We start from the raw sequence: 26,572 nt of genomic DNA on the forward strand, positions 1-26,572 counted from the left end.
TATAACTGGTGGAAAGGTGCGGTGCTGGGAGAAACGTGTGCTGGGAGCGCACAGGAAGCGGCGCTGAGATACGCAGAGCAAACTAGCGCGATCACCATCTACCACTTTATCCATTCTGACTGTTACACATAGACAAACATAGGCGCCACAGATAGCCCCGGCTACCTCGTAGTTAGCAACGCCTCAGCTGAGCGAAGCACTTTAAAGCGGCATTACGACAGTCGTGTCAACAGTGCAGGAAAGACTCTCAGATAATAACTCGGCAGACAAAGGCAGTGAAGGTGATCCTTCAGTGTAATTACCACAACATCCAGCGGAGGATTTACACGCCGGTTTGCCGCAGGTTTACACACGGAGCACAAAAACTCATGTCGAAGCGCTCGAGTGCTGTTGAGCCCAGCTCTAATTATGGGATAAACAGGCTTAATCCTGAGAATAGTGTAAGCGTACTGAGTGTTAAAACAAAATGTCGTTTAACCCTGAAAGGGAGATGCTGATGATGATATGGGTGGCAGGTCAAAAGAGTTGGGTTCTCGAGGCTTTAAGAATCCACATTTAGTGTTAGTGGAAACTTAAAGAGCTAACATTTAAACCTTTATTTTAAAAAATGCAAACTGCACTGATATATACACTTTTTGTTGTTACCAAGCTGGGTTTTTTGGATATTTAACCACTCTCCGGTGAAACGTTTTAGCGGTACATCTGGCAAGAGAGTTTGCGTTCGGGCTAATTTGAATGCTGGTACTTACAGCTCCCTTAGCTTCTGGCAGAACTTCCACCCATCAGGATTGATGCGTGCTATGGAGTTGTTACTGAGGAACAGCTGCTGCAGGGAAGTCAGTCCGTAAAGCGAGCCACTGTTCACCTCCGTCAGGCTGTTGTAGTCCAGGTGCCTGCATGACACAGAGATACTGCAGTGAGAATCTGTTGATCTCACAACATTTCACCACATTACTGTGACATAAATTACAATGCAATTTGTGAGCATTACTCTGTTATTTTGCGTGTAATTTAAGTGGTTATGTAAAAGTTCTGGGTGGAGGGGGAAAAAGTGTAATTGTGAAAAAGTTCCAGTAAGGGTACAAAAAGATCTTTTTTAGTCAGTGAGTATTCCTGTAATGGCAGTAAATGAGTGCAAATAGGATTAGCCAATCAGATAGTGCTCGCTTCAAACTAACTGCAGCACCTAAATTTTTTAAATTAGATTTTTTTTCTTTCAACTATTCGGATTTGTCCTCTGCTGTGCAGGAGAACTTGTGAAAGTAAAACAAAACCAGTCGGTTAATAGTTTTAAATAAATGATTCTCTTTGATATTATTAAAGGTGATGTTTAGTACGTACAGGACTTTCATCTTAGCCAGGTCAAAGAAGGCTCCGTCAGTCAGTTTGCTGATGCTGTTCCTTTGTAGTTTGAGCACCTCCAGGCTGGATAAACCCTGGAAGGTTAGACCCTCCACTTGGCGTATACGGTTCCTGTTCAGCTCACTGAAAGGTGGTAGGACAAAACAGATGACTGTAAACAGAAGACCATTTTAAAGAGAAGCAGCAGAAAAACCATCTTCCCCTTGTTTTGCCCTTATTCAGCAAAGGCATTTATCAAGCATTGGTGGTGGTATGGGGCCAGGGTTGTACACTACATGTGTTATTACCCCTTGAATTAAGACAGAGTGAGATGATTAAAAACTTTACTCATTTTCTCTTTGTATAAAAAGCCTGAGGTGCCTGTGGATGTAACAATGAATCTGTACAGCCGCTGTGTGCGTGCGTGTGTGTGTGTGTGCGTGCGTGCGTGCGTGCGTGTAGGCTGTAAAAGCCTTCAGCTTTTTCAAAGATAAACATTCACAAAGCTTCTTTTGTGTCTCATGTGCATCACCTCTAGCATGTGGTGATACAGTGTCACTGGGGCCCCATGTCCAACAAAAGACACCTGGGGAAACTACTGGAGCCACAATGGAGAGAGATTCCCATTACGCGAGTCCCTTTGCTCTCCAGAATGGAGGCGTTGAGCTACAAATGGGTCTACCTCACCGTTATGCTAGAGGGAAGTTTGACGAAGATAAAGGAGCATGGTGTGGGGACTAAACTAACCACTTTGGGGGATATGGAAGAAGGCAATAAATCACCAATAATATGGCTCTGGTGTTTACCTAGTCAGGTCTTATCCATCCCTAGTGGTACAGCTCACACTAACAGCACTCTAAATGTTAAACACACACACAGCTCAATCAGCAGACACTAGAAGCTCCTTCTCAGGGAAAAGGCTCATCTCTGTGTAGTTTCCAAACACTACAATTGGGAAACGCGCTCGGTTTTCAGCCTAAATATGATATGACAACAGCATAATGTTTTTGCAGGGTGAACTGTTTTGACAGATCAAAGCTCAAGCTTGTCAGCACACTAGCCTACATTGTTAAAACTGATCAAATCCAGTGGCACTCACAGCTGGGTGAGCCTCGGGAGCTGGAAGGCTTTCACGGGGATCTGGCTGATGCGGTTTCGGCTCAGTCTTAGAACCTGTAGGGTTTCGCCCAAATGGTCCAGAGCTCCGAGCTCCAACACACTGATCTTGTTGTTACTGAGGTACCTGAACAAAGGGAAGCCACAGTGAGGTTTGTTAGAAATCTTATATTTGGAAAACATGTTATTTTGCATGTGCATGTCCATTAACTTCACTTAATATTAGTTACACAACTAAAGTTTCCTCATATAATAAATAACATATTTATCTTTAATAATTTATTTAATTTTGCTTTAATAAATAGCTAGTGCATGACGTGCCACAGGAATCCTCCGAGATGCTACTTACAGATCTCGGATATGGAGGCCTGCAGGGAAGCACTGTCCTCGCAGCTCAGTGATGTCATTATTGCTCAGGTCCAGGGTTTCCACAGAAAGCAGCTCCCCAGTCCGCCTGCCATCAATACTGCGAATCTTATTATGATGTCTGAAAAATAAAGAACACAAACAGAAGACATAAGGTGTGGTCCTCACTGTTACCTAAACTTTGTGTACTCTTCCCATCAGGGAAGCCACTCCAATCCCACTGGCTTCTGTAATCCCATTCAGGAAGAGAGAGTGAGAGAATGAGAACACACAGAACAAAGTGGTCTTCATTCACCACAAAATGTAGTACTTTAAGTGCTTCCAAACAGAGGCTGGTCTTCTTTAAACAACTCCCAAGGACAAAAAAAAAAAAACAGCCACAAAATCTGTCAGATGGATGGGGCCTCAGTGATGAACCAGAGCCACTTGAAGGAAGATCTTGGTGTGTTGTGAAATGGGGAGAAGAGTTACTTTAAAGGTCCTAATGAACCCAGGGAGTTTTCACACAAGGAAACCTCGATCTCCGCCGAGCTTTGTCAGTGGGTGCTAGCCTGGTTCAGCCAGAAGCCTGAGAGGAGACTGAATTTCCTCTCAGGCTGTCCTGTTTAGAGCTCTTGTTCAGAAATGAGGGTGACTCTCTTGACCCTATTCTGACCTCCTCCACATCTGTGCTCTTTATTTTGTGGAGCAGACGCGTTCCACACAGAGAGGTTGAGAAAGACAGTGATATAATAAAGAGTGAGATAGACTGATGGAGTGTGATATTTGACATTTATCCGTGTTGCAACCAAAGTGGTGTGTGTGTGTGTGTCTGGAGACTGAAGGCCTGTGTAATCTGAGTGTACATGAAAGCTTTTGCTGGATGACACGTTTGACACATGACTAGGTGCTAACTAGGGTCAGGGGATCCATTTAGTACCACATCCATTGCCCAACAATTAAATTTTGTTTTTACAAAACTAAAATAAAACATTTAAAAAGATAGGAAACACGACAGAGTAACACAAAAAGGCAGAGCAATAAGCAAACTGCCACTTCATCATCTGACATGTACCACTCAAGGGAAATCTTTGCTACATGACGGAGGAATTTTTCTTTTTAGCTTCCACAAGCAATGTGTTTGACATCACCATGTAAGGAAAAACCATTTGATGCTTCTAACTAGTTAATCACAACTTCCCAAGAGCCTTTTTCCAGCAAATGACACCAACTTCTTTTTTCTCTTGGCTTTAAGCAAAGCTGTCTGGAGTGCCACAAAACTACAGTTCCTCTCATGGCTCCAAAAGTAGTCCTGCTGCGTCATAATGTTAATCGCTGAACGTCTATCATGAAATTAATATAGCTGGAAGCTAATTCCCCTCCTTCATTTTTTATTACTCACTCAGGTACTGTCTGTAAAGCTGCATCTCTCCTAATTCCAGTCACAGTACTGGATGTTGGTGCTTTTTGGAGCATCTTAATGTAATTCTCTGGTAGACAATGTAACCTGTTGTAAGGTACAGCGATAGGCAGCACGGATATAGGTCTGAAAAATGAAGCCAATCGTCTGATCGGGGAGGGGGCAAGACTTTCCCGATAAGTTGTTAGGCTAAGTCACTCATTCCAGGAAATAATGAATGAAAATAAGTATTAAATATTAAATATTAACGGTTTTTCAGAAAGGAGCACATCTTATGTATGGTTTCAAAACAGCAAACTAGCAATGAAAAACAACAACAACAACAAACCCCCACTCATCTTAAGGCTTCACACTAGCTGACAGTAGCTGATAGCTTAGCATTGCACCTTCTGGTCTAAAATAGGGTTCTTTCACATCACATTCTTCATAATGCTAAGGTTAATCTTTCAAAAATCCACAGTGGCTTTTAAACACAGTCTATGATCCAAACCTAAGAGTACTGTCACGTGGCCTGACTCATTCAGATTTACTGTAGATTCTTTCCAAATCTGATAATACACACTATCACCATGTCGAACCAATTCGGTTAATAAAAGGTCACGGTCTTCTTGGAAGTTAGGCAGCTTATTACTTATCAAACATCAGAGACAGAGAGATTTTAACCAAATCACGTGCAGCATCTTTAAATCAATTCACTTGACCTTTTAAGAGTTTGATAGTGTTATATTTAAAAGGGCAGTGCGTGTGTGTGCTTCACAGAAAGTGTGAGGTGGCAGGTGCTCTACCAGTCAAACTCATCAAAACAAGGTCAATCCCTCCTCTTTTTCTAGCCTGCAGCCAGCAGATGAACACACACACACAGTCATTTATTGGTGTATGGGATGTAGGAGGGTTCAAACCACAGTGGCCCACCTGAATAAACAGTGGCAGAAATGGTTAAGGATGAGCACACATGCGCAAACACACAACACAAATAACAAACGCACACATGGGCCAGAGCAACAGACAGTGGCAACAGTGAGCAACAAGAGCAAGAAAGGGACGGAAAGAAAGAAGGAAGGAAGCAAAGGGGTGAGGAGAAAATGAGGGGGGATTATGGGGTGAGGCGAGGTCAACAGCTGGTGACCTTCGCTGTGGAAAAACAGAGCAATCTCAAACTGGTGGGAGAGGCTGAACCCCCCCTCCACGTTCTTCCTCCACCGCTCCAATCAAACTTTCCCCTCCCACAGCAAGAGCCCAGCTGCACCGTGTGAGAGACGGATAAAGCCTCGGCGCTCATCGTGTTTGAAGTCTGCACATACAATAGTAGCGATTATGAAAACTGATTATCATACGGCTAGTGACATTTCTGATAAAGAGGAGCTCGGTTCACCCGTGCTCCCTTTGATGTCCGGGAGTTCCTTATTCGCTTTGATTCCACTTAATTCCAAATTTCATTACCCTGCCCCATCGACCATCTGATTATCATGAGCCCGGCTCATTTTGACACGTCTTTTGATGTATGGAAAGTGCATTTGTTGGGGGGGATACACTAGCGTGCCCATTCTCCTGTTTCCAGTGCCATCTCTGAAGTCGATTGTTTGGCCCGTCTCTTTCCGTTTGAAGTCCACTGTCAGGACAAAGGGAGAATTATTTGAAAATCAGATCATCCAGTGGGCCATACATATTCTATCCCAAGCTGTGTTAAAGAGCCCCTCTGAAGCAGGCGATGAGCACAATAGGAAAGTTTGTGCTGCTCTGCTGTCGCTTTGACACTCTGATTTTAAAACATTTACTTGCTTCTGTTTTGCTTGTCATCCTGCTGTGGCTTTCTGGGATCCTGCAGGACATCAGCAGGCTCGCCAACTGTATTGTGGAACTGTGGGTGCCTGGTATATGGATGATTTAACAGAAAGTTTGACATGCTCAGATGACTTAATAGTAATTCATGTCTTTTATGTGATGATTGATGGACATCTAATCAAAGTGACCACAAGTTTCGACCACCCCACCACGCTTGTCTGTACCCGATCAAAAAGTGCAGCAAAAAACAGAGCTCGCAGACATGTACGGAAAGGATGAAAGCACCAAAGGGAGAGTGCTACAAGAGGCACAAAAAAGGCCAAAAAATTGAGTCTGAGTCATTTCTCAATCAAACAAAACATTGAGAACAAAAGCAACTCACCCGCCCACTCGTCTCTTTTTAGCATTCCTTTTATTTCCGTAAAAGCCAGGCTGATGTACTTGTTTTTCATTTTGTATATTGCACACCCACATGAATCAGTCAGCAGTTTCGTTCTTCACCTTCCAATGAAGGTGAATAATGAATGTACAAAAAAAAACCCCACAAGTGTTCATTTTTGCAATTATTGCTCTTCATTTGGCAGAAATTTATAATGCCAAAAATCCTAGGAGCTAGGGCTGGGTGATATGACTCAAAATTCATATCTCGATATTTTTTAGCTGGATGGCTATATACGATATATATCTCGATTTTTTTTTTTAAAGCCATGTAAGAACAAAAAGAGAGTTCTTAGTCAAAGCTGTGTCCCAGATGTCACACAGGCACTTTTATTAACGTACAGCGTAGATGTACATGAAGAAATTACTCAAAAATAAATTATCAGCATTTATTAAATAATCACGCTCCATAAATAAAAGAAAACAATGTTGTTTTTGTGCATAACAAAAAGCTCACAATTGTGCAGTCAAAATGTAAACTAAAAGACGATGAGCATAATAACAAAGACAGACAGATTTCACAGCTGCTCTATTCCCAACTTCTACTGCGTGACTGATAGCCTTTAGTTTGAACCATGTGCCATTTATGGCCCTTATACACACACAATACGGTAATATTACGTTGAAGCACAGTACGTATCACTCGGCGAGGCTCCAGACTACGGTAGCCGTAATGCTCCGACAATCCATCAAGCGGTGCAGCTCCGTAGCTTACCAAAGTCGTACTAAAACATTTTTTGACAGATTGCTGAGCGCCGTGTACCACATAAAATCGGTTCTCGGTCAGTAAGCACTACCAGAATTCATACATAAGGCGCACTGTCGATTTTTGAGAAAATGAAAGGATTTTAGCTCGTTAGCGCGGTTAGCTCGCTAACACGTTGACGCTGTCCAGCCCCACGCACGGGGCGATCCGCGGTAACTCGTTGACGGAGATTTGACGTGTTCATCTTGTCGTTGCCTGCAGGTGAAGCTATGGGGGAGGGGGGGTTGTGTTCAGTGAAGGAGAGGCGAGGCCGAGTAGCGTTGCGTAGAGACAAAAGTGGACGAAAGAGAGGCAAACTTGCGGCTCCACAAGTATCATCCGTAACATATACTATATCGATATAAACGATATTGTCACATCTTATATCTCGTATGAAAATATATCGATATTTTTTTAAAAACTCGATATATTGCCCAGCCCTACTAGGAGCTCACCATTTATTTCAGGTTCTGTGTCAAGACACCTTCTGGATAGATCCTTTTATTCATGACTGCATACCTTGTCTGCAACAAGTCATTCGATAGACTAGAAGACTCGGAGGGAGTCAGCCTGTCAGTCAGTAGCAACCACATATAAAATGCTCTTGGGCTTTTGGAGAGTTTACTGTTTGATGAGCGGCTGAAGACAGATTCTCTGTCCATTTGCTTCCCTGGGTGTTTGTATGTTTATGCAAGCCACTGTCTCACACAAACTTCTAGTCAGACTACATTCCGGACGATCTCCGACCAACGGCACGGGAACACCGCCCAGCAGCCCGAGCTGCTGCGTCTGCCAGGGTGCATGCGCGCGAACACACACACACACACACACACACACTGCAGAGGACTCAGTGGTTGGTGTGTTAAAGCACATTGGATTTACTTTTGGGAATGATACTGAACCCGAGATCACCTCTCACTTCCTTTTTCCTTTCTTTTCTGTACCCTTCCTGCTGCCTCATCCACTACTTCTCCTTTAACCATTCCTCTTTCAACATACGATGGTGTCATCCTGCTCTGATACTACGATCTATTACTCCCTCCCTGATTTCTCATCCTTCCTCCCCTGCCTGCCCTCACCCATTTTACTGTAAGCTATGTGACTGACAGCTGCAGCTGCAAGAGCTTCGGTGGGCCTTCACTTCAGCTGCGTGGCTTAGTAAAAATCTGACCCTCCCACCAGCCTCCACTCCCATCAGCACTACTGGCCTTTCCCCTAGCAACAGGCTGCAAGTCAGACCCAAAAAAAGACACCCCAATCATTTGCAGGGCCTGCGACTGGACACAGTTTGTGCAAGTAAAGGTGAACTTGCTCCAGTCTGTTTTATATCAGAGGCAGAGTGAACATGAGACTGTGCTAAAACTTAAAGATGCAGACCAAAAAAACCCCCAAACAAACAAACCATGACACACAATAACAGAAGGTCAAACTTCTGATACATGTCAACAGACATCTGTTAGAGTTGAATAATCAAACCACAGATGCTTCCCTTACCAACTGTCCACAGCTTACAGTAATATTCTGACCACATCAGTGCATCACGATAAATTCTGAGAAGCAGGCAGATGACACACAGGGAGAGGCGGACGTGTGACTCCCACAAAGATCCCCGCTGAATCTGATATGTCGATGACCAATGTAATAGGAACCAGCAGCTGTGTACTTTACTACCATGCAGCCCGCCTGGATGCCAGCAAAGTGTGAAAGAAAATACAGAGTGAAGCTAATGGTTAGCACTCGACGATGGCCGATTAACTTGCTCGTTTCAGACTGAGCGAGTTGTGAGAATGTTTGTGGATACCGCAATAACCACAACGCTGCCATATCCATTCAAAGGCCAGCATCACTACCTACATTTATTTGCCTTGTTGACCCCAATCGGAGGTGTCGGGCAGCAGTGCACTGCAGCTACATTTATATTTGCACAGTGAATTACGTAGTTCAGCTTGTTTTGTTGGTTCCATTACTGTTATTGTATATGTATATATAATTTTTGCATCAACTCAAACACAAGCAATTTAGGACAAAAATGGGATAATTTTCCTTGCTGTTATCGAACCCCTTTTGGCAAGCCCCGCCCCCGTACCCTGAGCTGAGGGGCTAGGCGCTGCATTCGTCACATGCTCTGCACATGTGTGGAGCATGTGCAGAGAGGCCACCGCTGCTCAGCACTCACGAGGAGAAACATCCTCAGAATATTGATTATTTCTATTTGTTAACAAACGTTCAGGGAAACTGTTGCACTTTGTGGCCATGTGACTAATCACTACCTTTGTTGAAGTTTACACCTGTTTTGTAAAAACCTTTGTCTCTTGCATTACGAGTTGCTTTAGGTAACATCCTGAGAAAACAAGTTGTCAGAACTCTTGTATTTCCTTCTATTACTTTGCATTGCATTAACTTTATCTTATTATGAACAACATTAAAAATAAAAAAAATAAAAAGATCACATATTTCTGTGGGCTTGCCTCAATCACTGCTTTCGCCACCTTTTAACAGCATGAATAAAGTTACCAAATTACCCCCACTTCATCAATTTCCTTCCATTGCAAAAAAAAAAAGAAAAAAAAAGACACCGCTGAGCCCACGTTTGTGACAAACACAAGCGCACCCACGCCCTTTCCAAATACGGCTGTAAATATGCAGCAAGATGCCAGCACAGGCAGTACCCCCCCACCCCCCCGGCACAATTTCACAACTGGGAGCAACGACTTAGAACTATATACGAGCTGACACTCCAAACAGCCAGCACCACTCACTGCAGACCACATAGAAAGGTAAAAGGACTGGCCGCTCACTCCACCACATGCTAATCCGTGAAGACAGAAATTCGTACTGACACCAGCTACTTTAAATGCAGTCGAGTCACATTTGTAGCTACCTTCACATGAATTCAACATTACTTATGAGATGCAAAGGCCAATTCTTTCTCAACGTATGTCAACAGACTATTTAAAAGCACGCCAGTGAGGCAACTGACCTAAGAATACAGTAACAGAAGCCCTCTGCAGACATGGGATACATAGGCATGGCTGGCTTCATCAATCTGTTAAAATTACTAAAAGAGCAATATTTGCTGCGCCCTTTCAGACGTGAGTGTGACCGCACTCTCTAATGTTTAACTCTCTTTGCTGTTGTCACTGTTTGTGAGTCTGGGCATGTGTGTGTGTTGCAGCTGTGAACACACGGGGCACCTCACACACAGGCTACAAGGGAAACATCTCTTTTGGATACAGATCTTCTGGTGGCATGTTAATCAGTAAGTGTAGTAATACTCACAGGTAGAGGGACACAATCTTGGATGCAGCCTGTCCTAAATCCGGTATGGAGGTCAGCTCATTGTGGTCTAGCCGACTGAAAGTTACAAATACAGAGAGAAGAGGGTTAGAGAAGCAAACTGCTGATAAAGGAGCACCCTTGAAAATTGACAATTGTATATATATATTTTCATTTTGTATATATCACATATTTATACACACGCACAGATATCTACACATATTTAGATATGGTTGTTATAACTCATTTCAGTCAAAGCACGTATAAATCAACAGATAGGACTTTTCACGTCTGCTGCACAGCAAGTGGCAAGTCATCCTTTTAAAAACTGAAAATAACATGGGAGTAAAACAGATGTCCGGGAGCGTATGACTGGCCCGCTGGCCTGCCAAAGATGTCACCAGTGTGTGTATCACCAGTACGTTCCTGTATCTGTGTGTGTGTGCCTTGTGCACTGGCGCTGAGTGACACAAAACCAAGCCCTCTCCTCACCATATAAAATATTTACAAGGCCAGTGTTGGCCACAGTATCAGGTGGTGGGGGAAAGGGCTTAATATAGAAAACCACCACTTAATTCTCAATTGGACTTAGTTCAAGGGAACACATATGAGAATGCTGCTCGGAAGCGGCGCGGCAATGATGAGTTAGCCAGAATGAAGTAACTGATTTTTTTATTTTTTACTTTTATTTTTTTAAAAATTCAGGTGACAATCCAACAGGGTCAAACACATTTACTGAAAAGGGTTTAGGAGATTTTAAGGAGACTCTGTCAGCAGAAACCATGAGTGTTCTGCGGGTGACTACTTACAGCGCTCTCAAGTTGGGAAGGTTGGCAAAGGCTTCAGGACTGATGGAAGTCAGTTTGTTGTAGCCGAGATTTCTGAAAACAAACAAAAAGTTGCTCATTACAAGACAGGAAACAACAATTATTTGAAATACCTGCAGGGCAATGGTGTTTCACATCTTTTATTGCTTTTGTCCTTGGCATTTTTCAGCACTTTAAATAAGGATCCTGATCAATAGCAGCAATTATGTTTCCCATTTGACAAACATCCTCATCTGTCTGCATTAAGTATGCCTGAAAACACTGCAGTACATAAATTTACGCCAGCCTTCAAGGAGGGCCCGAATCGATACCGTCGATACAGAGCGTCTCTCTCCTGGCTCACTTTCCAAACATTACCCACAGGCCATTCATCTGCAGCAGTCAATTTGCACTTTCAGCTAACGGTGTATTTAATAGCTGGCACTTGACTTGTACAGAAGCTTATTAGTGAGCGATTTGTCCAGTGATACAGCCTTACTGCGGTTAAGAGTGCAGGTGGGCACAGCTAACACACCTTTGGTTTTTCACCGAGATTCCCACGCCGTATGAATTGAGTTTATCTCGCGTAGACAAGTGCTATCTGTGTCACACACTTGCCTCCTGCCTAGCTGGCATGTCGCCTGCCTGTTGGCAGAGCAGGCCGCAGTGAGAGCGCTGTTTGTGTTTGCGTGGTGGGGTTAGGCTAGGCGAGACAAAGGGAGCCCACAGCTCCGAGCCGCCTGCCTCCCGCCCCTCCATCCCTCTGTCCAGACGTGAGAGACGGCCCAGGAATGTTTCACAGGCCTGCCGAGAGATGGCTACTTGTTCCCAGAGTCTGGGGACACTTTTACCTGATGTAACGCATTCCTCATTCTGCTCTTGTCCCACAGTGGCCTTAAAATCCCACAGACTGGACAGCGACATTTTTTTTTTTTTTAAAGATAAATTTGAAGCTAAGCAAACACAAAAAACCTGCCATTTTCATACTTCATGCTCACTACACTTTCTCTTAAACAATTTATGCCCATCAGTCTCAATAGCCATCTCACTTGACAGATTTCCCTTTCTTGTCTTCTGTGCTCAATTGCAGATAATGACAGTCTTTTTCCCCATTTCTTTCTCTCAAAGTGTGTGTGTGAGACGAGATAATAGCAGAGCGTGTGTCTGCCCTCGGGGCTGACAGAGAGGTGTGTATGCATGTCTATGTCATGATCGTTTACTGGAGCACCTCCCATTCAGGCCTAGATCGCTAAATTATTGTTCCCTGCAATGGGAGGAAATTACCTTGTTATGACGAAGCCAAAAAAACAACACACACACACAGTCCCCATTGATCGCCTTTGCCTAGAGGCAGGTATAATGAGCCAAAGATACACCCAACACCGACAGCATGAGAGGCAGTGCCGTCATCTGGACAAGCTATCAGTAGTTTCTAATCAACCTGCATTTGGCACAAAATAGCAGAAGAAATTTCAGCAGTCCATACTGCATAACAAGCAAGTAAAAGATTTATCCAAAAACGCCACAATCACGGAGCTTTGTGAATTTCTAACTTTCATATTTAATATTGAATTAAGCAGAGAAAATTGACTGCAGATATGATACTCAAGGTTTAAAATAAGGAGAAGGATAAAGCAGGATGAGGGACTGACTAAAGAAACAAAGTCGAGGTTGGGGGGTAAACCTGTCGGGTTGGTGCCAAAGGCCACAGCAGCAAACAGAACTGGCCTTTTATGTGTGTATACGCAAGCACGCCTGTGCCTTTTTTCCTCAGTCACCTATGGTATTTACACAACTCCGTCTTTTCCTTCCCACTTCATTGAGACAAATCTGTTTTCTTGCCTATCAGATGAGATAAGTTTCACAGTATTTTAACACCTACTGTAAAGGAGGCGATGGTGATGATAAGGGCTGGGTTCTCTCCCTCTCCAACCCCCATCGCCACCACCACATGCACGCACGCACGCACACACACTCCCTCATATGGCAGGAAAGAAGGAGGGAATGTGACTCCAGCTTTAAGCATTGTTAATGCTTTCCAGAAAGTGACCTTGCACTCATGCAGTTTCTGAAAGAATTTGCTGCATCGGGTAAGAAAAATACAAGTCTTTGAGTTTTCGACTGCTCCGCGAGTGGAGAGATGCAGACGCCAACACTAACAGAAACAAACATGCTCAGAAGAAGAAGAAAAAAAAAGAACTATCCAAATATCCTCTCAAATGCTAAACTGGGTTTAGCGTTCCATAAACCTCTGCAAGTTTATGCTGTATAGTTCAACCAGCTGGAAAACGAAGTGTAGCTGTGTTTTATTAAACATGGCAAACACTACTGCAATTTACCTTAAAAAAAATTGAGAGTGGTTCAAACACTGCATTCCATTGTGTGGTACAACTACTTCATAATGGGCAGGACTGTTTGACATTAGTCAGCAGGATCACACTCAAAAGCACTCTCAGCCAGGTACTTAGCCAAAGAAAGTGTGGGAAAATCTAAACGTTGAATCAAATGCTAATTTTCCCACTGACTTCAATCTGTTCTGATGAATGTGCTGATGCCAGTAAAGCATTTTGGACAATCAAAAAGGGGCACAATTAACATTCATCACACAGTCTACCAGTGTTTTCCCTCAGATTTTGAGTCCTTTGGTGTGCGTGGGCGAGTTTATGTGGAAGAACAGCTTTTTCAATTATTAAAGATTATTTTATCCTCCAAATAAATAACTGAACAGTACAATCTCCTGCCTCTTTAGTTACTCAGATGTACTTTTACTCTGCCGTCTCTAGTGCATTGCACCTACAAATTGTAGTTTTTGCTCACAACAACCCCACCAAGTCAACTTGGCCCAGTACCCTGAAACACTTAAAGATGGAACATATCAAAGGTTCTTTATGAAACAGCAACAGACATACTTCAATTGACAACATCCTAAGCTGGTCGCCTTAACAACTAGTTGGAAGGTTTGACTCAATCCGAGTATACCTGGGAAGGAACTCTTCAAAAGCAAGCATGATAAACTCATGAAAGGCCTGCTTCATAGAGCAGGTGTCTTAGAAAGAAAAATGGAGCCTAGCGCCTGCAGAAGACCATCACTTCTGGACTGTGTAGCCGATGTGACACATAAAAACTCATTAAAAAGCTTAAAAAAATTGCTTCGTTATGGGTACTGTGGGAGTAGAGGAAGCCGGTGAGTAGTGGAGTGATGTCATAGCGTATGACACTACACTTGTAAGTCAGCGCATAGCCTGTGTGTGGGAGAGGAGATGTGAGGAGGGAGGAAAAGTGCAGGGACTTAGACATACAGAGATACATCATCATTATCTTTTCCCATTTCTATCGTAGATAAATGCAGCATGAACTTTGCTCGCTCAAAGTGTGAAGTGATGTCAGGGATGAGCCTTCTGTAGCCCAGTTGTGAGACAAAAGCTCTTTAATGTGGTCGACTTCATGGCATCGTAAAACTGGTCAAATAATAACCTGCGTGTCAGAGAGCCAGACACACAGACACACAGACACACATACACACACCGACGCTGCTCTTCCTGTCATTAAAGGCCAGTTTATAGCCCGGCAACTGCAGTGAGAGTGTACACAAAGCTAACACCAGCTCCCGGCCACCATTTTACACACAAGTCATACAGCGAATGAGAAGTGGGGCCAGTATCTTATCAGTTTCGACAAGGTTAAAAGCATAAACTGGCCGACAAGCGTTACTATAAAAGTGATAAATCTGACTCGTTAAAATCGGAGCAAAGAAACACAGTAAATACCAGATCCTTGGAAGGGGGGGCAAGGAGAACTTAGGTGCAAGATCAGAGAGATGTAGTGCTGATGGGCTCAGCATATTTTACCATTTGCATTACAGATACTCACTGCCCCCACACACATAACTCAAAGAGGCTGCTCCTGCCTTTGAAATCAGCCCGACTGGGAGCGTGACTCTGAAGTTTTCCGATGCAGGCACATCTTGGGGCCATGTGCAGCCCCGTTGTGAGTGTTGCCGCTTTGGGGTTATAGCAGGAGATGAAGCAGCGCACTCCAAACAAACCAGGACAAGGTTGGGGAAAGTTTCTGCAGCAGCCCGAGGCGCTGCTTGAACCTACGGCTGGGCCCACAGACCCGAGACTGGGCACTCCATATGAGAAGCACAAACCCGTTGATGCCATCTGCACAGCAGGCAAACCAAGGGTTTAATGCAGGAGCATGCTCCTGCCGTCTAGTGTGATAACAGTGTAATGTTTTACAAATGGCGCCATGCTAGATCATTCCGAGTACAGGGAAATGAGTGTCCCAAATTAATCTCGAAGAATAACATAAACACTGTATTGTTGTACTCCTGTCTAGTAGTCTGGCCTAATGCTCTTAACTTCAAAGTGAAGAAAAAGACAGACAGTTTTTCATGCGTTAATTTCCTTCCCTAGTGATGTTTATTTTATTAGCAGAACAATAATTACCCATGGTAATAATGATTACATATGAATTTGTGGTTGTTTTGGGAAATAAGTTGATGCTGTTTTCTACAGTTTTGGAAAGTACAGAGGCCAGGGGACAAAAAAAATCTGGCCCAAGTTAGCACTCCAATCTCCCCTTGTGTCTCGAAGGGCTGTCTGTTTTCTGGGGTGAAGCTGCTTCACTTGCGCAGTACCTCTCACTCTTTCCAAGTCACACTTTTTTTCTCTCCCCCAAACATCTTCTCCAGATTCCCAAACTCTTACCAGATGTACAGAATTCACAGATGATTCACTGATCAAGCCCACTTTGTAGATACTGACTTCAGGGTAGAGGGAAAAGAGGAAAAAAGAGAGAAAAAAGAAAACTTGGCGCCCTAAAGTGTCTTCACAAAAGAGCCATCTATTCTGCTGACTGAATTCCTGTCGAATGAGTTGTGGCAGCAGCTGTTTGATTGTCATTAGAGCCAGCGTGAGGCTATGAGCTCATTCCATATCTCCATATTAATGTCAGACTTTATCTGCTCTTATTAGAGTAGAGGATCAAGCTTTAGCCGTTTCTTCCTAATTTGTTCACAGCTAATGCGTTACATGAATCATCTCAGCCGGTTAAAAAAAAAACAAGACTTCTATTTAATCTTCCATCTAAGAACCACCAATACGTCTCCTAACTTGAAAATCTAATGGCCTGATGAGGGAGGAAAAGTGACGCAGGCCTGATAAAGATCACCTCCAATGATAATATCATCCTAAAGCCTTCTAAACACACAAGTTAGGTCTACAAAATATCTGCCAGACATGAAAGTCGCAAGGCCAGCAAAACTATGACAATAAACAAACTTGGTATAATCACCAATACCACAAGATTACAAGGCTGCGTAGCGAGAAATGCCCTAGAAACCACAAAGGGCTCAGCCCTGCTGAGTGCTGTTGCTGTATCTCTGCCCCAGCTGCTCAAATGTTGATGTGTTTAAGCAAGAGATGAAACATTTCTGCACTGTGGTGTTTATACATCAGTCAGTCCCAACATAAAATCCAAAATCCCTGACAGTATAAATGGCCATGATGGAAAAAGTAAACCCAGGGCAAGCATAGTACTAGTGGTTACACCTATTTTGTGTGTCTGTTAATAGCTTAGATGAAGCAAAACACTACCTGAAAATAAAAGTGTTATTTCTGCATATATGTGGCAGTCAAGCAAACGGCTGTGTAACATGCAATTTCCTTTGGGTTTCCACTGTGTGTTCTAACATGTGTGACAGTGGTTGAGGTTTCTGACCACTGAGAGGACTTTCACCAACTAGTGGAGTTGAGATTCAGTAAGCAGAAGCAGCCTGTGGCATTAACATGACATTTCCGCTTAGTGCATCCCTCTCCACGAACTCCTACTCCCACAGGCCAGGTGATCCAGAGTTACACCCCCCCAGTAACCAGTCTGCAATCGACCATCTGGGCTCTCCATCCCGAAACCACCAACACAAACCTATTTCCTGAGGTAGAAGCCAAAAACCAGCTGTTGGGGGTAGCGTTTACCAATAAGGCTTTAAGTGAGGTTGAAGGCTACACTTTGGGGATGACTTGCAGCAGAGAGTTTGGCCAGCACATGTAAAAACTTGGGAAACCACTAGCAAAATGCCACATTACACAGGGGGTCATTTGAGAGCAGGTGAGTGATTCAAGGGCTCAGTAGTGAAAAATATATATGCAGAAAAGATGGAACTTTCCATAACAACAAATAGCAAAAAGAAAAGACGGAGAGACGCTGGGCAAACAGACACCCTGCATCTGCTTTATCTCTATCCCAGCACGGCAATCACAGCCAAAATCTGTAATGCTCATGCTTTTATTTACTTGCAAAATCCCATTATGCCAGTGGCACAGTGGGCAAAGATGCTTTTAATACACATTACTGTGGCTGCAAATAAGATAAGACACCACTCCTGAGAGGGAATATGTGACTTTGTGAGAGTAAACTTGCTTTATATGTTGTTAGGCTATTCATCAATCAGAAACAATAGGCAAACATCTGAGAGTGGTGGACAGTTTGTTAAATGTTACAAGCACTGATGTAAAACAGGAAGGGACATGTGCAACAAAGAAGTTCATAACCGCAGAGGTTTCAAAGAGGCTGGATGTCCAGGCTGTTAGGCATTCACTCATAAATCTCATGTGCTTAAGGGGGAGGGGGCAATAAAGCATTCTAGTGTGATCAATAGTGATCAATATTACTGCGATACAGTAATCAATGATCTAAAATAGCAAAAAGTAGCTAATACGCTTCTTTTTAGGGGTACATTTCCACACCTGGTCAATCACCCATTTTCCCTTAAAAGTTTGAGTCTTATTTGTCTCTGTTCTTTCTGTGGCCCAGGCAGGATGTGCTAACATCTTTTGTTTCCCTGAATCCACCATCAAGGCCACTTTCTCACAAGATCCTGAGGAGAGATTATTTTGACAACTGGAAAGCATTACTGTTTCTCTCCACCAAGAGATGTGGACTCTGTGGACTTGGGGCTGCTAGTAATGGATGAACTGCAGTATAACACCGGTGCACTGGCCACTTGTCTTGACTGGCCAAAAAGCTCATCGGCTTTTCCAGATCCATTCTAATAAACTACACTCTTCATCCATTTTCCCTGACTCTGTAACACAGGGAACAACTGCAAGAGCTGCTTTGGTTGTGGCTTTAACCTGACATTATACAGTTCTATTAACACAAAGTGTAAAAGAAAAATGTTGCTGCAATCATTTGCTGCCTAAAAGCTTTGAAATTCTCCAACATCTTGGTGAAGGTATGATAACTCTCTCCAAGAGCAGCTTCCTCAAGTGCGCTGCTGTGTCATAAGAGCCATGGTTCATTACTGTAATCCCAATTTAAGCGCCTGTGTGAGGATAACTGCAGCAGCTAAATGACAGCGCTATCGTTCTTCACCCACACAAAAGGGTGGGAAATGTTCATTTATTTGCTGCTTGAACCATGTTCATTTTACAGACAGCAGAGCAGAGGGTTGAAGGGTTAAAAGCTTCCGACTGTAGCATGCACGCTGTATGTTTGACTAACGGAGGGTGCTTGTTGTTGTGGATTAACAGCCTCTACTCGTTTACCTCAGGTGATGATGACATTTTTCCTTTATGGGAAGCCTCTGCACTGCGCACTAGAGTGAGAGAAGAAAACTGGTGTGGGTGCCTTGTGTTTCTTGACAACCACCAATGCTGCCCTTTTCTTGCACCACCACTGCCGCTCCCTCCCCCGGGGGAAATCATAACATCAATTGATTCCACACTGATTACTTGGCTAAGATGCCTGAAGGTGGAGATAGACAAGCACACTTTGTTTGAAACCAGGGACTGTGCAACACTGACTCTTTCAGCTCTTTGACAGGCTAAAACTATTATTGTTGCACTGTACCACAGGCCCCTGCTCTATCTTGTCTTTTTCAACAATACCAAAGTTGCCCTTTCAGCTGTGCACATCATGCACCACACACGAGCTCTCGTGCACAGAAATAAAAAATAACCTTCCAAACTGCTGCATACCCTAAAATAAAATAAAATAAATTGTTTTCACATAAGTGGACAGAGTTAGCACAGGGTTCACCATGATGGGATCACATTGAGCCCAGTGAAATTGTCCGTACTTGCCTCTTTGGGTTTACGGTAATCATCCACTAATCTGGCTCATTTACGGACCCCAGAGGCAAAGAGCTGGTTCCCTTTGAGTTAGCCGCCAGCACAATGTGACTATCTCAAGTGGTGTGGAAATATGCAACCTAGGTGTTTTAAAAGATAATTCAAAGCCATAAAGCCATTCCCTTTGAAAACAACAAAGATTGCGGGTCCTTAAATCTCTGCCTGATAAGTTTGGACGAGATAACAGAAGCCGACTTGGAGCGACACAGGGCTTGCGCGGGGACCCTATCTTCACAGTTTCAGATGGGACATTTGTCCCACAATACATGATCATTGTCCAAGAGGACAGGGCAGTACTGTGAGTCTGCGTGCATGCATGATAAACAGCATCTGCACTTGAGAATGGCTAAGAGGTGCTTCAGGGCAACGGGGCTACTCAGGCACAAGTGCCGTTATTCGTGTTTTCTGAAGACTTTTTAAAGCCATTGCATTCCTGACAACATGGGGCAAGAAAAACTGCCTCAAACAGGAACCTGGGAGCCAGAACAGTCCTAAGGCCTTTATCTAAATTCCCAGGAATATATATACACACACACACACAAATACTAAAAAATCTCAAAGGTTTAAGGATTTGTAAAAGTCACTAGAAACAGTGGGGTGCAATATACTCCAGTGAGAAACAACATGTCAACAGGGAGGACAGAGAGCAGTGTTGTCTGTAAGTAAACTATCTAATTCAGTCTGGTAAGTGCTTAAGTTCCCCATACATTGGGGGATGTTTTATAAAAATGTGCCAAATTAGCTCATTTCCTAAATGATCTGGCAGACAAGAGTTTCATTTGTTGTCAGCTTTACTTCCAGGAGCCGGTGACTTTCCTAAGAAATTGAATTTATGAAGTGAATCTAGCGAGACAGAAGGGGGAATCAGGATGATACCTGTCATAAGTCTCACTGAGTAATGACGGTTAATTTGTTATGACATGTTTGGGTCTATTTGTTTGCTCAGGCTGCAGGGACTGTTTGCTCACTCTAACACTGGAAACATGAATACACCTTCAGATAGATGCAACCAAAGGCACATGTGCCAGGCACAAAGAGATAAATCTTTTTTTTAAGCATGAAGATAAACCAGAGCCTGGAACATTCAATTACATCTCTAAAAGTAAGTGCGTTATAAAATACAGAATGACTTGAAGTTAACGATAATTCACAAAGCAAAGCCTTTAACACCCTTTTAAGTGCAAACAACTTGGAATACACGTTTGCGCACGTGGCTCTTCTCGCGATAACAAAAACACCTGTTAACCTACTTTGAATAAAACTCCCCAAGCCTGACTATTTAAGCAAAAATTAAAAACAAAACAAAAACAAAAACAAAAAAACATCAGCAGGGAATGCCCGAACTACACAACAAGTCTTTCAACACAGCATCTGGCCAAGTGTCAAACTCACAGATGCTTTTATTTGTTTGGGGGGTACAATGTTGTGAAAGATTATGCGACTTTAATTTACGAACAGCATGAAAAACAAAAAAGCTCAAGTGGAGTTACAACATGATGTTCAGGGTCTACCTGCGCAAAGTTTTAATGTTCCGTCACTTTCTAGAGGCGCAGGGGGCCTCCGGGGTAACTAACTGAAAAGAAAACGCGCGGGGGAGGGGGGCAGTTTTGTTTGCTTACATACAGTTAGAAAGGAGGCACAGGCATAGCTTCTATGACAGCTGCCCGTCACTCCCCCCTCTGTTTTAGTTCATAGGCAAAACTATGCAACTCTAAGCAGAACCACAAAAATCTTCTCTGACGGGATTCCTGGGGAGAAGCCCCGTACCAACAGGGGTCCTCTGCTTCAAAGCCGTGCTGTCGGCGTGTTTAAGCAAATAAAGCCCTATCACTCTATGCTGCTGTCCACGTTTTTACACTGTTATCCCGTTATGGGCTGGTCAATAAATAGGTTAGAGCAACTAAGCGCTTTACTTACAAGGAAACAGTCCGAACTGGAAGGTCCAAAGGCGGTCGCCGTCAGCTCCAGATTACTACAGTCCACTGAGTCGCCACTGCAGGGTACAGTTCTGGGCACATGGTGTGTCTGAACTCATCCGTAACTTTGAAAGAATTCGACCGACAAAATTAAATAAAAAATACACCGAGACAGATATCCAAATCGTCCCAGGAAGGCCGCCATTTTGTATCCAGTTTAATAGCGCGGCCGCTGAGCTCTCTCCCGATGCCCACAACCTGGTGTCGTTAATGTGGCTACGAAAAAAAAACGAAAGCTCGTTATAACGCATTAATTGTCCTCTTGTACTAAAGATGCTAGCACGGACAACTTTGGGGCAGCCAAATGTTTTCCGTCCCAGAAACATTCATCTCTGACACAAGTCCCCCACTTCCAACTTTCTCCTCTAGCGTCCGAGGCGGGCTAAAAAAAATAATGAAAGGTAAATCACGGACTAGCAGCGAAACTCGGCTTCAGCGAACTCCTTTAACTCTCCAAACTTTGTCCATAAAAGGCTAAATGTAGTTTGTCAGTAGTGATATTGCTTTTGCCGACCTCTGAAAACATGCAACAGTCAGACGTTAAAGGACACTGCGCCTGTACACCTCTCAAGTAACAGTTGATCAGGCGGAGTAGCACAAAAAGAAGTAAACACAAAGCAAAAGAAAAGAAACCAGAAATTTGAATATGAAGGAAATAATTTCGGGCTCGCAGGAACAGTGGTGAAAACTCCAGCGCTGGTCTCTCAAGCCGAACGTTGCATGTCGTCCATACCGCGGCGGTCGAATACATCCAACTTTAAACCCCCCCGCACGCCCGGTGTTCTCCACCAGCTGCTTATCAGGTACAGTCTGTGGTCACAAAATCTCGACGATGCGATTAATAGCTAATTGAGTACCCCTCCTCCTCTCCTTCTGAGCGTTCAGTACCACCATGAGTTTTTTCCCCCTTACCCAGTTACTTTTCCTTTTTTTTCCTACGGGACCTTTCGGTAATCCCATGTTGGAAACACAACAGCAATTCAATGGTCCTCCCCCGGCTCGCTTGTGATTGGCTGGTGAGAGTTGACGGCCGGGTTACGGCCTAACCTCATTGGTCGTTGCGGGTTCTCACTGCCTCGCGAAGTTGGGGAGCCTTTGAACAGTTGTCACTCAGCGGTTTCTGGCCCCGCCCATGTTTCCCACCCCGGGGTGTGAAACCGCACCACCTCCTCTCACTCTCACTGCTTCTTAAAGAGACAATCACCCAGATCAAGCTCTGTAATCGCATTATAACAAGCCGTAATAACATAATTGGTTTGAAAGCCCGATTTAAGTATTTGTTAGTAAGGCTGACATCAAGATTTACATACAGAAGAAAGAGCGGGAAAGCTGATTATAAGCAATTGGCTGTATTCCCCTCAGCCACGCGCATTTGAAGGAGTTGCTGTAAAATACGATGAGGTTCCAGCTGGAGAAAGTTGAATTGTGCATGTGCATTTGCTTGTGTAAAGTTTGAGTATGCATGAATATTAACAGTTGTGGAATAGTAAGTACATTTCTCTTTCCAAGTGAACACCTCAGTCAGGCTCAAATCAAGCTTAAATTAATTGCTATCAAAATGTCAAAATAAAATATATTACTCTGGTCCACTTTCACCCAGTGAGAATGTCTCCAACCCCTCATCACCCTGAAATAGATAAGTGATTAAGAAAATTGATGGAAAGGTGGTTGGATATTACTCTGTTTAATGATAGACGATTGTGCAAACATCATTAATGGTGGTGACTGTGGTGATGATTCCACCTATGTATATGTTATCTAATCTAATCTACTCTAATCATTTTATATTCTAATTCTAATCCAATCATAATTAAATGTATTTAATCTTAAATAATAACATCTTACAAATAAAACTGGAGAAAAATACTGGATTTGATTCCTAGTAGTGGAGCATAAAAATGTGTAAAGTCAAAATACTAAAAGTGCAGTAAAAGCATAATTAAATATAACTGTATTTAAGTTCTCTCAGGTACTCCAGGTTCATCCCACAGGTTAACTTGTGGTTCTAAATTGTCTGTAGGTGTGAGTGTGAATGGTTGCCAGTCCCTCTGTTGGTAGAAAGTGATGAAACTGGCAACCTGTGCAGAGTCTACCCTGCTTCTTGCTCCATGACAGCTGGTATAGGTTTGTACAGGCCCTTCTGTGACCCTGAATTGGATAAGCAGACGAAAATGTATGAATGTACTTAAGTTCGGTGCATGAGTAAAGCCTACTTACATTCCAAGTAGCTCAAATTGGCTCCATATTGACACACTGTCCATACGCTGTAAGCAATTGAAGGCCTCTTATAAAATTCTTAACATAATGTGATTAAATTATCCATTTATTTTCAATCTTGCTGATAATATTGCACAATGACTTTGAATGGGGTGTCTTTAAAATTAGATTAAGTAAAGCACCCTTTTTCATAACCATCCGCGAAAAGCTGCAAATGTTTTGTGTACATGTACCTGACAATTTGCATACACAATCGCACGCAAAGTAGATGTGTATAATTGTATGTATGTATGGGCCTGCAAACACACCCATACACATGTGTGTCATTTGTCCATCCAGAATAATCATTCACCATTTGAGCATGCCCAGTAATGGCCACATGATAGCACAAAATTTTTCCCAAATGTTGAAATCATATTTGCCCCGTGCCTCAAAAATGCACATCTGTGATAAATCAATGCCCCCGTCAGCCTCCCGGCCCCTTGTACGCTTTTTTTTTTTCTTTTTCTCATCACATTTTTTTTCTCAGCACTGAAAGATAAGTATTGATTGACTCTGTCGGAGCTATTGTGATCGCTTCGTGTTGGTAGAAGTCCCAGATTTCTTTGCTATTAATCACAGTAGCAAGGACACAGATATTCACACCTGGAGCACTGCAGGCAGTTTAGCAGCGCGGTTCCTTTCCAGTGAATAAGCAAAGGTTTCACGTTGCGCCATGTGTATGAGTGAGCGCTGTGGCCTACAGGTGAGGCCTCTGGCTCTTGGAAGCGAGGAAAATATCTGCAAAATGAGACACTGTTAAAACATGACTTTGATGGTGATGGAGAACTACAAATTTCTATAGTTTTGTCCAGAAACTGGATTTCTTTTAGACTGTTCTTTGGAGTTGTGAAAATCCTTCAAATATTTTAAATGCTTCATATCTCACAAACTTTCAACTTTAAAATATAATATGGTATTTATATCTATTCGTTTGATAAGAAATGTATTTAGAAAGTAATTCCAGTTATATAATTCTATTCTTAGGGAATATATGGTGTAGTATTAAATCGTGTCTGTTTTTTCAGTATATTTTAATTGATACTCAGTAATATAATATATCAATAGTAAAATATATAAGTATCAAATTGCTAGAGTTTATTATATTGGACTTCCAGCCACTGAACTGCTATTTAAATGTCCTTATTCATATATACCATCGCAGCTATGCCACAAATGCCCAGCCCAACAAACAGGGTATGTGGACCAGGTACTTTGGGGCTCTATTTTGAGTGGACTGTTGACTTGTCTCTTAATGTGATTTATCTGGTGGATAACCTGGGTGACTTGGAACTCATATAATGTCTACTAGTGCAGCAGGCAGACAGCAGGTTAAACTAATGAGAAATATTTCTTCTCATATTTTTTCCTCCAAATTCTTATTTCAGTAGCAGATATTTCTTTACTTTGATAGCATATGTTTTGGCACTAGTTTTGCCGTTCATTAAACTGACAGTCAAACAACGATGTCACATTGTAAGAAAAGGCATTAACGGCCTTTTCTATCCCAACTGGGAAACTCCTCAGACTCACCCCACGCCCATTCTTGTCCTGTGTTAGTGGACATGTTCCTGTCCATGAGAGTCCATTATAAAGAAGATAATGACTGCACCAGATGAGCCCTTGTCTTCTTCTTTTTTATATCTGTTTTTTATGATTTTAGCACCATTCATATTGGTGTTTATGCAGCTGGAACAAAATCAAAGTGTCCATAAAGACACGTCCACAGATTTCAGGGCCGGTATGAGAAAAGTGCAGGCAGTAGCTCCTTATGTGTTCACGATGAGTCAAATACACATTGTTCACATTTCACTTTATTTCAGTGCTGGAGGGGTAACGTGATGGCGAGAAGAGGGGAGGGGTGGACGTGCGAGGCCGGGAGCGATTCATCACGCTCATCTTACTGGAATCTTCAAAGATAACAAACCATCTGCTGCAGCTATTCATCAACTATAAAGTGGAGAGGCGTGAAACGCAGCCAACTCATCAAACTGGGACTAGATGGCTAACGGGTGTTGCAGGAGTGCAGAGATGCCTGGCTAATAGGAAGCAGAAACAGTTTGGGCACTTGTGTCGATACCAGACTGCCTTCTAAGTGGCGTGATTACGTGGCCTACAAGGCAGAGGACGTGAGTGAAGAGGGGGAAGAGGAAAGCGTGACAGATGCAGAGAAAGAAAAATGTAAAGGCAAGAAGGTGCAGGATGTCTATAAATACTCCACGTGCAAGACATTTTGGATGAAAGACTCTGGCCTTGACTCTGATCTACCTTAGGGTTTCCTCAAAATTAGGAATAATCAATGATTACTTGGTGACTACTTATTTTTTTTTAAATTTTAAAAGTATGAAGAAGATATGTGTTGTAAATAAATGTAAAGATATAAAGCCAAAGCATGCGACAGACTACACTGACATATGTTTAATGGAGTAGAGCATTTTTCAGTGTTGTGAGAGAGAAAAGGATGCAGGTAATGGTAAATGGTCTGTATTTGTATAGCGCTTTTACTAGTCCCCACCAGGGACCCCAAAGCGCTTTACACACCCAGTCATCCACCCATTCACACACACATTCACACACTGGTGGAGGCAAGCTACAGTTGTAGCCACAGCTGCCCTGGGGCAGACTGACAGTTGTGTGTGTTTTAATTGCACAATTAATATAATACTTTAGATACATGTTTGCTATTTGTTTTTTACTGCTACTTTGTCACTTCCCCAACTACTCAGTTACATTATCATCTCCCCAAAAACACTTACCCTGTGTTTTCTGAGTTTTGCATTATTTGTTTTTTGATGACAGTGGGGTTTTTTTTGTATTTTTGCGGTGTTTTTTCAACTTCAACTTTTTGTGCTTTTACAGCATTTTTCTATTTCCTGGTGTTGTTAAGTTGCATTGCGTTTGACCTTTCAGGGCCACCGTACAGTCTCCACTGACCT

The 26,572-nt window shown here is 42.9% G+C and overlaps 1 protein-coding gene across 1 annotated transcript in view; it reads right to left on the minus strand.

Moving 5' to 3' along the window:
• The window catches only part of lrig1 (leucine-rich repeats and immunoglobulin-like domains 1), a 37,806-nt gene extending 15,520 nt beyond the window's left edge, over positions 1-22,286 (minus strand). The window contains 10 exon segments of the mRNA XM_085158705.1: positions 750-893; positions 1,342-1,485; positions 2,441-2,584; positions 2,807-2,944; positions 10,467-10,541; positions 11,273-11,344; positions 21,322-21,353; positions 21,355-21,402; positions 21,404-21,438; positions 21,441-22,286. Coding sequence (XP_085014831.1) covers positions 750-893; positions 1,342-1,485; positions 2,441-2,584; positions 2,807-2,944; positions 10,467-10,541; positions 11,273-11,344; positions 21,322-21,353; positions 21,355-21,402; positions 21,404-21,438; positions 21,441-21,525 — 917 coding nt within the window. The 5' untranslated portion in view covers positions 21,526-22,286.
• Positions 22,287-26,572: the final 4,286 nt, after the last annotated feature.

The sequence above is a fragment of the Neolamprologus multifasciatus genome, chromosome 5, assembly GCF_963576455.1.
Source record: "Neolamprologus multifasciatus chromosome 5, fNeoMul1.2, whole genome shotgun sequence".
Classification (NCBI taxonomy): domain Eukaryota; kingdom Metazoa; phylum Chordata; class Actinopteri; order Cichliformes; family Cichlidae; genus Neolamprologus; species Neolamprologus multifasciatus.